Source organism: Manis pentadactyla, chromosome 10, assembly GCF_030020395.1.
Source record: "Manis pentadactyla isolate mManPen7 chromosome 10, mManPen7.hap1, whole genome shotgun sequence".
Taxonomy (NCBI): Eukaryota; Metazoa; Chordata; class Mammalia; order Pholidota; family Manidae; genus Manis; species Manis pentadactyla.
Window position 1 is genome coordinate 14,147,499 of NC_080028.1, and position 12,604 is coordinate 14,160,102.

At 42.6% G+C, this 12,604-nt stretch overlaps 1 protein-coding gene across 2 annotated transcripts in view; it reads left to right on the forward strand.

The window, feature by feature from the left end:
- Positions 1–11,447, forward strand: part of BPIFC (BPI fold containing family C) — a 38,184-nt gene extending 26,737 nt beyond the window's left edge. The window contains exons 13-16 of one of the 2 annotated variants that reach the window (XM_036902840.2): positions 6,629–6,671; positions 9,116–9,179; positions 9,934–10,010; positions 10,830–11,447. In XM_036902840.2, coding sequence (XP_036758735.2) covers positions 6,629–6,671; positions 9,116–9,179; positions 9,934–10,010; positions 10,830–10,952 — 307 coding nt within the window. In that variant the 3' untranslated portion in view covers positions 10,953–11,447. The remainder of the gene's footprint in view (positions 1–6,628; positions 6,672–9,115; positions 9,180–9,933; positions 10,011–10,829) is intronic. The other variant, XM_057486433.1, reaches the window with a different exon arrangement.
- Positions 11,448–12,604: the final 1,157 nt, after the last annotated feature.

The window sequence follows — 12,604 nt, forward strand, 5'->3', positions numbered from 1 at the left end:
GGAGACGGACGCAGTATCTGAGCTAAGCCGCCAGAGAAAGGAGAGTATTTAGACCTTTGTCTGGACCTTCCTCTGGAGACTGAGAGGAAAGGGGAGGCTGGAAATCTGGGGTGATGGGGAAGAATAGGGCAGGGCTGTTAACTGAGGCAGCAAGCCCTTGAGAAGGTAGAAATGTTTGCACGTAAGCAGAGATCTGGTTGCCTGGCAGGACCCGAAGGAAGGCTTTAATAAGGATGGGGCTTCAGGCTTGCAGCAGGCAGGTAGGAAAGGCCTTAAGGTTTGCTTCTCTGCATAAATCTGCTGACACTCATCTCCAATGTTCCTACTACTAAGAAACTTTACGTTCCGTGGGTGTTAATGTTTGTTTATGGGAGTGAATGGAAAACTGCTGAATTCGTATCATCCAAAGAAACATGCAAATTTGTCCTCTCTTCCTACGATGCACAAGCAGGCTTTGACCTCGTGAACACAACCCTGAGATTAGGACTCCTGCATTCCTTGAGTATCCTCCCTACTCCCCTGCCTGCTCTTTTAGATTCTCACACTGGGGAGGCTTCCTGCACCCTGAGGCCTTAGCGGAATCTGAGCAGGACTGGCCACATAATTTGCAAGACCCACTGCTAAATGACCATGCCGTAACCCCGCCTCGGCACAGGCCGCCTCCAGCCCTGGCGCTGCTTTGCAGGATGAGCTGATTTGGCATTAGGTGATGTCAGAGAGACACAGCAGGAAGTGGTGTAAAGTGGGTGGGGATCAGTGAAACATCCCTGGGAAGAACCTGGAAAATGCAGATAAGGCTCCCCAGAACACACAGGCCCAGAACGCCTTTCCGACCACGTACTGGAATGTGTTTCTGGAGCTGCTCGGGGTTGGTGAATGGACATGAGATGCAGAAAACAGAGGTAAAGTCAGCGTGGTGAGGCGATGAGATCACTGGCTTCAGAGTCAGACCAGCTGGTGCAGATCCCAGCCCTGCCATTCACATTCACTAGCTGTGCAGTCTCAGGCAAGTTACTTTACCTCTCTGTACTTCCATGTCCTTCTCTAAAAATGAGGATATAATTAAACCTACTCAAGGGGTTGTTGTGAGGAAAACATGAATTAATACACATAAAGTACATATTAAGGGCTCAAGAAACATTGGCTCTGGCTATTATTTAAACTTTGGGGCTGGCCTCAGCCAGGAGAAGGTGTTCTATCATACAAGATCATTTCAAGAGTTCCCTATTCAGAAAACACCTCACTCCACTGTCTCCTGCCCAGTGATGGCTTTTAGAGAAATAGCCTTTTGCTGTACTATTCGTGACTACTCTTTATTATTGAACCTTTTCCGCTACTGGTCCTGTGCCAAGCCTGCATATATATTATTTGACTTAATCTTCACAACCCCCTATCTCCAGGACCTGACAGTGCCCAATACATGTCTATAGATTGAATAGTCCTGGAGATAGCTTATTATCCCCATTCTACAGTTTATAGAGGTCAAATCACTTCCTCAAGCCACAGAGCTATTGAATGGCAGAGCCAGAACTTGATCACAGGTGAATTCATTTTCAGAGCCATGACTGTTTGCATTCTACATTATACTGCCTTTGACGTGGTGAATAGCTAAGACCCAGGAAATAAGACTTTGACCCAAGACTTAGAAAATAAATACCCTTGCCTAGATGAGGAAACCCATAAGATGGAGTCAGGCTAAATCAAAACAGGCTTTTGTCAATGTTAAGTATTGAAAGGAAGAGACGCCACTGGCCCTGGGTGTCCCACAATGGAAAAAGCACACAGCCTTTTTCTCACTGCATGAGGAAATGAATGAAGAAAGTAAAAGCGGGGGGTACTAGTACTCAAGCTGACCTCTTTGGATATGTCTAATGTAAAGAGCACAGGTTCTAGCATCAGTCATACCTGACTTTGAATTCTACCTTGGCCTTTTGCTAGCTATGGGACCTTGAGCAAGTCAGTTAACCTCTCCAGGTACCGGTTTCCTCATCAGCAAAACAGAGCACCTCTCCATAGAGTTGTTTTATGGCTGGATGAGAATGTATGAAAAGGACAATGCCCAGCACATAATCAGAGTTCAAGAAATATTTCTACTACTAGCAGTAGTATTTCATTCTCTTTCCCCATTCAGGGATCAAAATTTGACCAAGTAAGAGGGAGAAATTGGTCCCAAGAGGTATGACAAGTCAGGATCTTCTTAAAAGCTGTGGTGTTGACCCTCCAAAGCATAAGCCAGATTCCTACTGTTCTATCTACAACTGAGACCTTTGTTCCAAACACAGATCTATTGGGAGGCAACCCCAATACAGGTTGGTCCACATAGGAGACACTTTTGAGATGAGTTCAGGGACCCAATTAATTCCAACCCTTTTTCTTAATCACATGCAAAGCTCAAGGCAATCAAATGTACAATACTGTTGAACCATTTAGAACTTTGGAACTTTTTTGATATTGCCATGATTGAGGCTTTGGACACTCCCAAACTGCACTCAACCCCACTAACACACACACACACACACACACACACACACACACCCTACAACCCACCCACACAACAGCATCAGAGAATGCAAATGTATCTGATGACAAGCACATAGAATCACCACCTAACTCCACTCTTCCTGGCTTGGGCAGATGGACATTTTTTAGTGTGAGCCAACCCAGAAGGGACAACAGGTCTGGGAAGGACACATGCAGTTTCTGTTGGACAGGTCAGCAGAGCTCAAGCTTGACGCCTGGGCTGACCTCCATCTCCACCCTTCCTCTGGGCTGCTGTTGAATCCAGTACAGGGGAATGCCACATCAGAGGAGGAAACCCCAAATGACTTCTTCCCCTTCTTCCAGACCCACTGGGGAAATTTCCCCAGTTACTAGTTTTGCCTTTCAAACCAGCCATTCTCAGCTCCAATGAACATAGTGTTTTAGGCTGGCTTGCCCTCAAAATGCCCCCAGTTCCTATAAACGCTTCCCCACCCATCCTTTTTCTGCTCATTTATCCATACATCCAGTCAGTAAGAATTTATTGTGCACCTACTGTGTGCTCTGTACTGTTCCTGATACAGAGAGTAGAGAGAGGGACAGTGGTTTTTACCTTCCAGTCCACAGCCTAGTGAGAGAAACACTCAGATTAACAGGCCATTAAAATACCAGGTGCTAAGGGATATGGTAGGGTGTATGTACATGGCAGCGTGCAGAGTGCTTCTCTCAAAGGGCAGTTTATCGTCCCCCACATCACACACACACACACACACACACACACACACACACGTCTCCAACCTACCCTGCATTTTTCATCTTTTCACACCTCGCAATTCCTGCAGCAACTCAGCGTGCTGTATCCCCAGTGGGTCAGTGGGTATCCCCACAAATGAGCACCTGAATACACACTGCTTTGTGGTGTTCTCCCCTTGCTTCCTGTACATACAGCTCCTCTCTACCGCTCATAAATATAAATACAATTCTTCACATCACGCAGCACATTACTGAGCATAGAAGGAGCATTGGGGAAACCTCTTGGCCTGCCAACTTTTCCTCCATGCTGCAGCCAGAGTGATCTTTACAAAGCGCAGACATCACCTCCCTTGGTAGATTCCTTGCTCTTAGGATAAATAACAAAATTCTGACACAGGTGAGAAACCCAGCCTGATCTACTGCTGCCTGCCCCTGTGCATCAGCTTGCTGTGCCATCTCCCTAGCAATCTGTTCCGGTCACGGGGCCTTTACAACCTCTGCACAGACCCTCTTCCTTCCCCATTATGCCTTCTTAATCCTGTTCCTCCCTCATATGTCAGCTCAAGGATATCTTTCCCTTCCTTGGAATGCTTTCTGCACCCACTAATTTAGATCAGCTTCTTTTCTCATTTGCCTCAGTGAACTATTTCTTTCCTTCGGAGCATTTATCTCAATCTGCAATCAAACCTTCATCAGTGGATTACTGGATTAACATCTGCCTGCCCACTAAGCCTTCAACTACCTGAAAGCAGCGGCTCTGTTTGGTTTCATTCACAAACATGTCTCAGCGCCTGTCCCTGGGCTGACATATATTAGCTGTTCAGTAAATATCTGTTGGATGAATGAATGAATGAATGAATGAACTAACACTCAGTGCCTAAATGTGCCGTGTTCTGTACTCGATCCTGGGAGTACAAAGGTAATTAAGATTGGATCTCTACCCTCAAGAAGTTCATAGAAGGCAAGAAGATAAACAAGTATTATAGGGTACTGAATGTGGGGACTGATTTTCAATGCCTGCTGTGGCCGCAGGGCTGGAGGAATGGCCTTGTTCTTAGGTCCACTTGACAGTCATTATGTCATATTTGCTATATTGACCCAGGTCATGAAGGGCCGTTTGTCATGTTTCAGAGTTTGCACTTCAGCTCTAGTTTTCAGTCAGGGCATAAACCTTCTACAAAACCTTAAAAATAAGCTATACTATTATATGTCTGCAAGGTAGGGCTATATGATCTCCCTTTCTCCCCAAAAAACTCTTCTGTTCTGTAATAAAAATTAGTCCCTGGTAGCAAGGCTTTAAGTAACAGGTTACAGGCCTGGTAAAGGCTGGAGTCAAAGGACTGAATTCAGTCGCCACCTGGTGGTCTTAGTTGCGCTGGCGTGTTTTCCAGAAAAGGGCCAAGAGAGGTTTTTTGCTCCACAGGTTTCTCCGCAGTTAGTGAGACATGTCCATTAGTAAGCCAACCTAAGTATGCCCAGAGAACTAGGAAAATATAGAAATAAGATGGCCTTTAGAGGAAAGGAAAGAATAGCTAGGTCGTGGGAAGCCCCAGGCAAGTTCACTCACGGCAGGTGGTCCTTAGGTGGCCAGTCAGGGCTTGCAGTTGTGATGAAAGAAAAGAAAGCTCACAAGAGTGTCCCACCTTTCTGTAGACCGAATTTCTAAACTGGTCTAGATTGCCCATCATACTGAGATCAGTTTAAACCACAGTACTAGATGCCATTTCTGGTCCCTTGTCAGGTTTACCTGTCTTTCTGGCTTTTACTCTTAGCTGTCAATGGGAAGCAATCTCAAAACCTAATGCATACTAACATCATTTTTGACGGATAGTAAACTTACCTCTTCCAAGAATACCTGCTCCTTAAATGTAATAATGGAAAGATTCTTGGAAGAGGTAACAACCGAGTTCAATGTTAAGCAATTAAAAGGAGTTCACCAGTCAAAGGGAAAGGGGAGGGCAATTCCAGAAAGGGGGAATAGCGTGAGGAAAGCGTGGAGGCCAGAAGTATTGTGGAATATGCAAGGAAATACCTCACGGTTGTTTTAAGATCTTTCAGTCCTTAGCCACTCTAATTTCAGAGATTCCATCCCAAAATATATTGCATGTATTCAAATGCATTTCACATTAAATATAGTTTAAATTTAACTATGAATGGAGTTGAGTTAAAGTGACTAACAGCCGTAATGTTACTTGTAAGCATGTATTAACTTTTCAGGATTTTCTGACACAGGTTTTGAAGCCAATACATTTTTTTTTTACCTCAAGTAGATAGTGTCTGATGAATAAAACAGCATGACTATCAGCATTTCTCCTAGAAAGAATAAAGACTCACATTTTATAAAGTGCTGAGGATATGCTGGGCATAGTACTAAGTATTTTATATGCATTATTTCATTCAGTCTTCACTGTAGTCATTTAAGGCAGGTACTATTCTTATTCATATTTTAGAGAGGCAAAAGCTAAGATCCAGGGAGGTTAAGTAAGTCTACACAGTAAGAGGCTTCAAACTCAGGCATTCTGCTAAGAGTCCCTGCTCTAACAATTACACTCCACTTCCTTTTGTGGCAGATAGCCCTCATGGCTAATGTTTCCCTTATGTGTTAGGATTCAGCTGCTAAAAGAATGATATAGGTAAAACTGCCCTCTGAGAAAGTGGCCTAGATGAGCAGAGAATTTTGAGTCCAGTAGAGTGATATTGGACCTCTAGACCCATCGGTTGCTGACTCTATGATTTGGACATTCTGCTCTTCCTGTCTGGTCATTCGGTTCCTTGTTGGCAAAAGGGGCAATCACAATGCCATCTGTTGCAGGGTTATTGTGAAGATTAAGCTTTAACATTTATAAAGCTCCACAAACAGGGCCTGTCATGTAGTGCCATCGCTATCACCATCACCATTATCATTATCTTTATTATTAAGGGACCAGCCTGCCTCAGAGCAGTTATAAGATTGAGTTTGGACCAAGACCAGAAAACTGTTTCTCTGTCAAAGTCCTACCAAAACCCAATCCTACTTAGCTTCAGAGATCAGACATGACCGGGCACACTCGGGGTGGTATGGCTATAGATTGAAAAACATTTCTTGAGATCATTCTACATTCCAGGTTGTCAACAGTAAGTACCACATAGCAAATGCCCTCGGGGAATCCCATCCTGGTTACCAATCCAGGCCTTCTGCTATTCCTGCACTGCTTCTTAAGCAGCAAATATAGGGGTAAAAATGTAACAGAATATTTTGTCCTTACAAGTTTGTGTGTTTGTTTAAAGAGCAGCTTATAAAACTGTAAAAAAAAAAAATCCCTTTCCATTTGTTCCTTTCTACTGAGATCATTGTCTTTAAAATCTTCCCTCCTTTAACCTTTTCCTGTTGATTTTGGTTGTTTTGTTTTGTTTTCAGATTCCGCCTCGTTTTGCCAGAATTCAATCGCAGCAATATTGAGGTAGGAATCAGAGCTCCCAGAGTTCCTTGTCAAGGGAAGAATGACACCTCCCTTCTGGAGTGGCTGGATGGCTGCTTTCCATGCCTCTAAGTGCTTCCCCATATGTGTAGGTTTTAACTTTAAAATTCTTGATGTAGCTACTCATCCACTAAGTCCATTAACTAACTCCCCAGTTCACTTTTATCTACTCAGAAAGACTTTATAAAGAAGCCCAGAGATGGTTAAGATATTGTATAATGTTGGTGAAAAAAACAGGCATTTTCAGGAAGATTTCATTTGTTAGATAAAATAATCCTCTAGAGTTAAATTTAAGACCCAGACGACTTAAGGATGAGGCTATATGTAAATTTTTAGGCCATGATTACGTTTGCTCCTGAAAGTTTTCTGGCCTTCTCCTAAAATTAGGTCAAGACTGGTTGTGTAGATACCTTTTGGGGAGGACCAGCCTAGTGATCTCCCGTTCTGGAAAGGTACACCCCAACATGTGACTGGGAAACCCCTTCTCCCCAAACTGCAGGAAGATCAGCCAAACCACTGATTGGCATGCCTGCCCTCGTGGCATTTACATTCTAAACCAGTGGTTCTCAACTAGGGTCACCTGGCAATGTCTGAAGACAGTTTTGGTTGTTATAACCTCAGGAGTGAGGGGCATGCTACAGGCTCTTAGTGGGCAGAGGCTAAACATTCCACAGGGCCTGACACAGTCCCTCACAACAAAGAGTGACATATCCCAAAATGTCAATATTGCCGCTGCTGGGAAACCACATTCTAGAGTGTGTTTGAGTGCATGCGTGTGACAGAGTGAGGGAGAAAGAAAACAAACATATATTGTATGTGTTGAACAAAATCCTGTAAAGAAAGAAAAATCAGGACAAGAACAAGCAGTGCAAGTAGGTATGGAGATGGGGTTACAGTCTTGGGTTTGTTGAAAGGATTTGCTGAGATTATGTGTGATATTCAGTTAGCACATCAAATATGTGGTAGGTATTAAATAAATTATGCCATTGTTTTTGTAAAACTTAATTTCAGTTATGCCACAACATGGCAAAGGGCAGTATAGCTTAATGGTTACATACACAATCTCTGAGGTCAAACTGCAAGGGTGAACTCTCTTACTGGCCACAGGGCCTTGGACAAATCCCTTAACCACTCAAAGGGCAGTTGTAGGGCATGGCAAATACTGAATTTATTACCATCTTTATTGGAAATAGTTATTAAGAGAGGACTAGATCTAGGGAAAATAGCCAAGAAGCCAGAGAATTTAGCCAGGAGACCAAACAAGATGTTTTTGTTTGTTTAATTTTTTAGGAGCACCCTGATTTGCAGGTTGGGATGATTAGGAGTCAGTAGCAATAGTGTCAACAAGCTGTGAACATGTCATATCTTTAATGCCAGATATTAAAGTCTAACCTATCAGTATTGTCTCATACACCATGGGTTAGCATCTCCATGGCACAGCCATTTAGTAGATGAAAGACTATGGTCAATGAGAATGCATAGCTGACTCTCTCATAAATAATATTTCCTGAGCCCAGAGGAGGCAAAATGAGCCCAGGTCTTCCAGGAAGACCCAGATAAACTGCCTGGTATCAACAGCAGGGTGTACTAACCAGGATATTTCTGAAAAAATGACAGTGGTATATACCAGGCAATTTACATAATGTTAACTTGTTCAACCCCAATAACAACCCTATGAGATTAGTACTATTATCTTCATTCTACAGTTGAGGAAACTGAGGCACGAAGACGCTAAGGAACTTTCCCAGCATCACACAGTAAAGTAGTTTTAAGAAGAGGTAAACATAGGAAGTCTGCTTCAAAGCCGCCCTTACCAAGCTGCAAAGAGATTCTTATTATTGCCAAGCATATATGAAGCTCAAAAAAATATTCATGGAATGAATTGATGTTCCATCATATTCCATTTGTTTTCAATACCCAAATCTTCCCAGGGAACCAACACTTTGCTAAAATTACACGACTACCATAGTTTATTGAAGATAAGTTGGATGTGCTGGTGGTACTGTGAACTATAGAGCATAACACAATGCAAGGGAACTCCTGTGGCCAGGGTTCCCCATAAATGAAGGGACGACTACTAATTAGGATGTCTATTCGTGGTTCTACATCGTCTCACTTGGTGAATACATAAGCTGCCATGTTTGCTGCCACCACGTGGTCCCTCTGCATTTGTTGCCTCCATGAGCCAGCACACAGGGGGGCAGAAATGTCCATCCCCAAGGAGGGAAAGAGATTAGGAAACTCTGTTTTAGGGTTTCCCACAAAATAGCTTGCAGTGTCTTGAAAGCTAGAAATTCTCTACTGGGACATTTAAATTATTGTTCTCTATCCTGATAAGGTTCCAGAAACTACAGAACCAAACGAGGCATGGTAGTTTGAAAACGCCCTGATTTGGCAACTCATTCAGTTTTCCTCTTTCATTTTAGGTCTTGAGGTTTGAGAATATTCTGTCATCCATTCTCCACTTTGGAATCCTCCCACTGGCTAACGGTAAGAGATTCTTGGGAAAGAACATGACTCTGCCATTGGCTAAATGTTGGGGATTGTTTGGGACTTTCCACCTTTAAGCTCATATTTCTAGAGTGTTAGTATGGATCCAGGCCAGCGTCAGAGCTTACAAAGGTTGTACCATCATTTGGATGTGGTAGCAAAATTAGTTGTTTTGAGGTCCAAGCCCTGTTGGCAATTCTACTTGTAGACTCAGGAAGAATAGCTAAATCTGGTTGAGTTAAGGAGATTGAAACCACTTCTTAGGCAGTAAAGAGTTTCATTTAGGTCAGCCAGAAATGACCTTACTCTCCCTCAAGGGGGTCTCTGTGGTTCCTATGCAAAGACCACTATATGGATAGACAGTTTTAATGGACAGTCCTATGCCTTTTGCCTATACTGCAATTGTTCACAAACCACAGCATCTGGAGTTTGCTTGGTTAAAATTCATATTATTAGAGGCGAAAATGTTCTCAGACTCAGTAATTAAGGTATTTTCAAAATATAAATTGGATAAGTTGCCAGCATTTTTCTGCCATCCAAATGCATATAATTGCAGGTACATTTTATTAAGCACATATCAATTAACCATTCTTCCAGGGAACTGCACAGGACGCATCAAAGACAATAGAAACAGAGAACCAGGGAGAATGAAAAGATAGATTACTAAAAAGCTGCTTGTTATTCTCTTACTAAAATGTTTGCCAAAACTTCTGTGCCTGTGCCTAATTATTTTACATCTTAATCTATATTTTAGCAAAATTGCAGCAGGGATTTCCTCTGCCCAACCCATACAATATCTCATTCATCAATTCAGATATTGAAGTTTTTGAGGTAAGAATGTGAACATTCTCTTAACTGCCCCATTTCTTTTCATAGTAAAATAAGCCTCTTCCTGTATTTTTTTGTTTTATTTTGTTCTGTTTTGTTTTTACCCAGCCCTGGGAATTTCACAAATAAAATATTTAGTTCTTAAAACTTGCAGTTAACAATGAAAAGCATTTAAACTTGAATTTAAAGAATCAGACCAGTTTACCTTTACAGCCACAATTATTCACACCACAGTATAAGATGCAGTGTAGTGCGCTTTATTTTTTGTATTCTATAGAACAACCTGTAAGGCCAGGATCATTAGTCCCATTTTATAGATGAGGAAAGTAAGACTCAGAGGGGTGACATGGCTTATGTAGCTGGAAAAGGGCAAGGCTGCAACCAGACTGGCTCTTCTGATTCCTTTGCGAATTTTCACCTCAACCAAAGACCCTCCCCTGGGTTCAGCAATCTGTTCGCAGTTTCCTGCTTAATCATCAACAAACGTCAGAGAAACTTTTGTCTTCTGTTTTGGCGTTTTCTTGCATGGGGAGGTGGAAATATGATTCTGATGGAGTTCTCCCATCCTATACACTCTCCCACATTCCATTTTCCCTCCCACCTCCCCGTCTATAATTGTGTAAGTCACAGAAGGTGGCGGTAATCCAAAATGGCCTGTTCCTATGTCTGAGGCACTCACAAACGGGACAGGGGTAGGGGAGGGTGTCGCAGTAGGACCTGGTCAAGAAACCGTCTCTCCTTCACCCCCCAGATAGGCCTAGAAATCCCATGGCTGCAGGTGCCCAAGGTTTGATGTTATCTTCATTGTTGCATCCTCTCCAGGGTTTCCTTTTGATTTCTACTGACCTGAAGTACGAAACATCCTTAAAGCAGCAGCCAAGTTTCCATGGCTGGGAAGGGCTGAGCCTGATGCATGGACAGTGGAGGGGGAAGCCAGTCCCTTGATTGCCTGTTTGGAGTCCAGAGCGGGAAGTAGCCCTCCATTCCAGTTCAGCCCTTAATCCCACGGCTACTGTAAACCCAGAAGGGGAAGAGACTGCACACTGGGATTGTAAAGCCCTCATGAAGTGCTTAGACTGAAAGTTTTCTTTCTGAAGCCTTCAGGAACAGAGAGGCAAACGGGGTTGAAGAGCTAAATCAGGATGTGTTTGTGGATGGGTGGATGTTTGAATGGGTGTTCATATTTGCATTCGTGTTGTGTATTTCTGTGTTTAGAAGACCCTGGGGACAAAAGCTGGGCAAGTACTGCTGACAGAGTGCATGAGAAACTCTCAAGTACAGATTTGCATCGGTCATTATCTGCGGAGACCCCTTCAGCCCATTCAGCTCTCCAGGGTTCCCCCTTTCCAACATGTTGGCTTGTTATATATTTTTCCAACATGTTTTATATTTACTGCTACTCTTCCCTGTATTTAATTAAAATTTGATTTTCTAACAGTGTCAACCTTGTCTTTTGATTTGAGAAATTTTACTACCTGGATTTTTAAAAATAATATAAGACAGGGATGATAGGAGAGCATTTCGTGTCTTTAACGCTGATGAATAATGAGGTTGTACAGATTTCAAGACTTGATCTTAAAAGGGAACACCTCACCTCTTAGACATTTCCAGTGGCAAAGAGAGGGAGCACAGGAAACTCTGGAATTTATATCACTTCTTTAAGTTTTAGGGTGTTTTCCCTCCCAGCTTAAATGAAATGGAAGTGTGGTGTACTACAGCTAAACAATTCTAGATAATTCATAGCTGATCCAGATTCAGTGCGTTTTTCAGTGCTTAAAAGCACTTCCAAAACCAAGGATAACTAGATCATACTAAAAACTACTGGCTTTAGCTTAGCTTTAGCCTGAAAGAGAATAACCAGTAAATATCCCAAAAGGTAAACACTAGAGGGTAGTCTAACTCCACGATATGAATGTTGAGTTGTGATACGATATGATATGAATGTTGTTTGAGAACCTAATCAGTGGGGTGAAATTAGGGCGGAAGAGGAGGAAGGGGGAATGGATAGTGTAAGAAATGAATAGAAACCACAAAGTGCCTTTTGTGGTGCCGACAGTTTAGTCGGCGAATGAAGTGAGCCATTTACTGGACAGCTTAGCAAGTGCCCAGCCCTGTGCTGGCTACTTCACCAGTGTCATTTCATTTAATCCTGACAAAGAATTACTATCCCATTATATAGATGAAGAAACAAAAGGTTAAGAGACTTTGACCATGCAGAGCTGACGAATAACAGAGATACAACTGAATCTTTCTGATTCCGAATTCTCTGTTCTTTACATGAGGTAAGACTGGAAACTAGAACCACTTGAAGCTTACTTACTGCTATGATCAAGAGGCACTGCATATTAAGCATGATCATAGAGTACCTTGTCATCAAAGAAGGCTAGACTGGGAAGCCCGGGCTAATCCATAGCGACTGCAACTTACTCATCTTTGTAGAGCACATCTGGCCATAATAGTTGCCCCTATCAGTGTTGGAATAAATGATAAACTGTTAAGTTTCATTCTTTTGAATGCTCTGTTGTGACAGAGGCTATCTAACGTGTATCCACAGTTCATTCTGAAACATTACATATTTTCTGTTGTGGTATTTATTT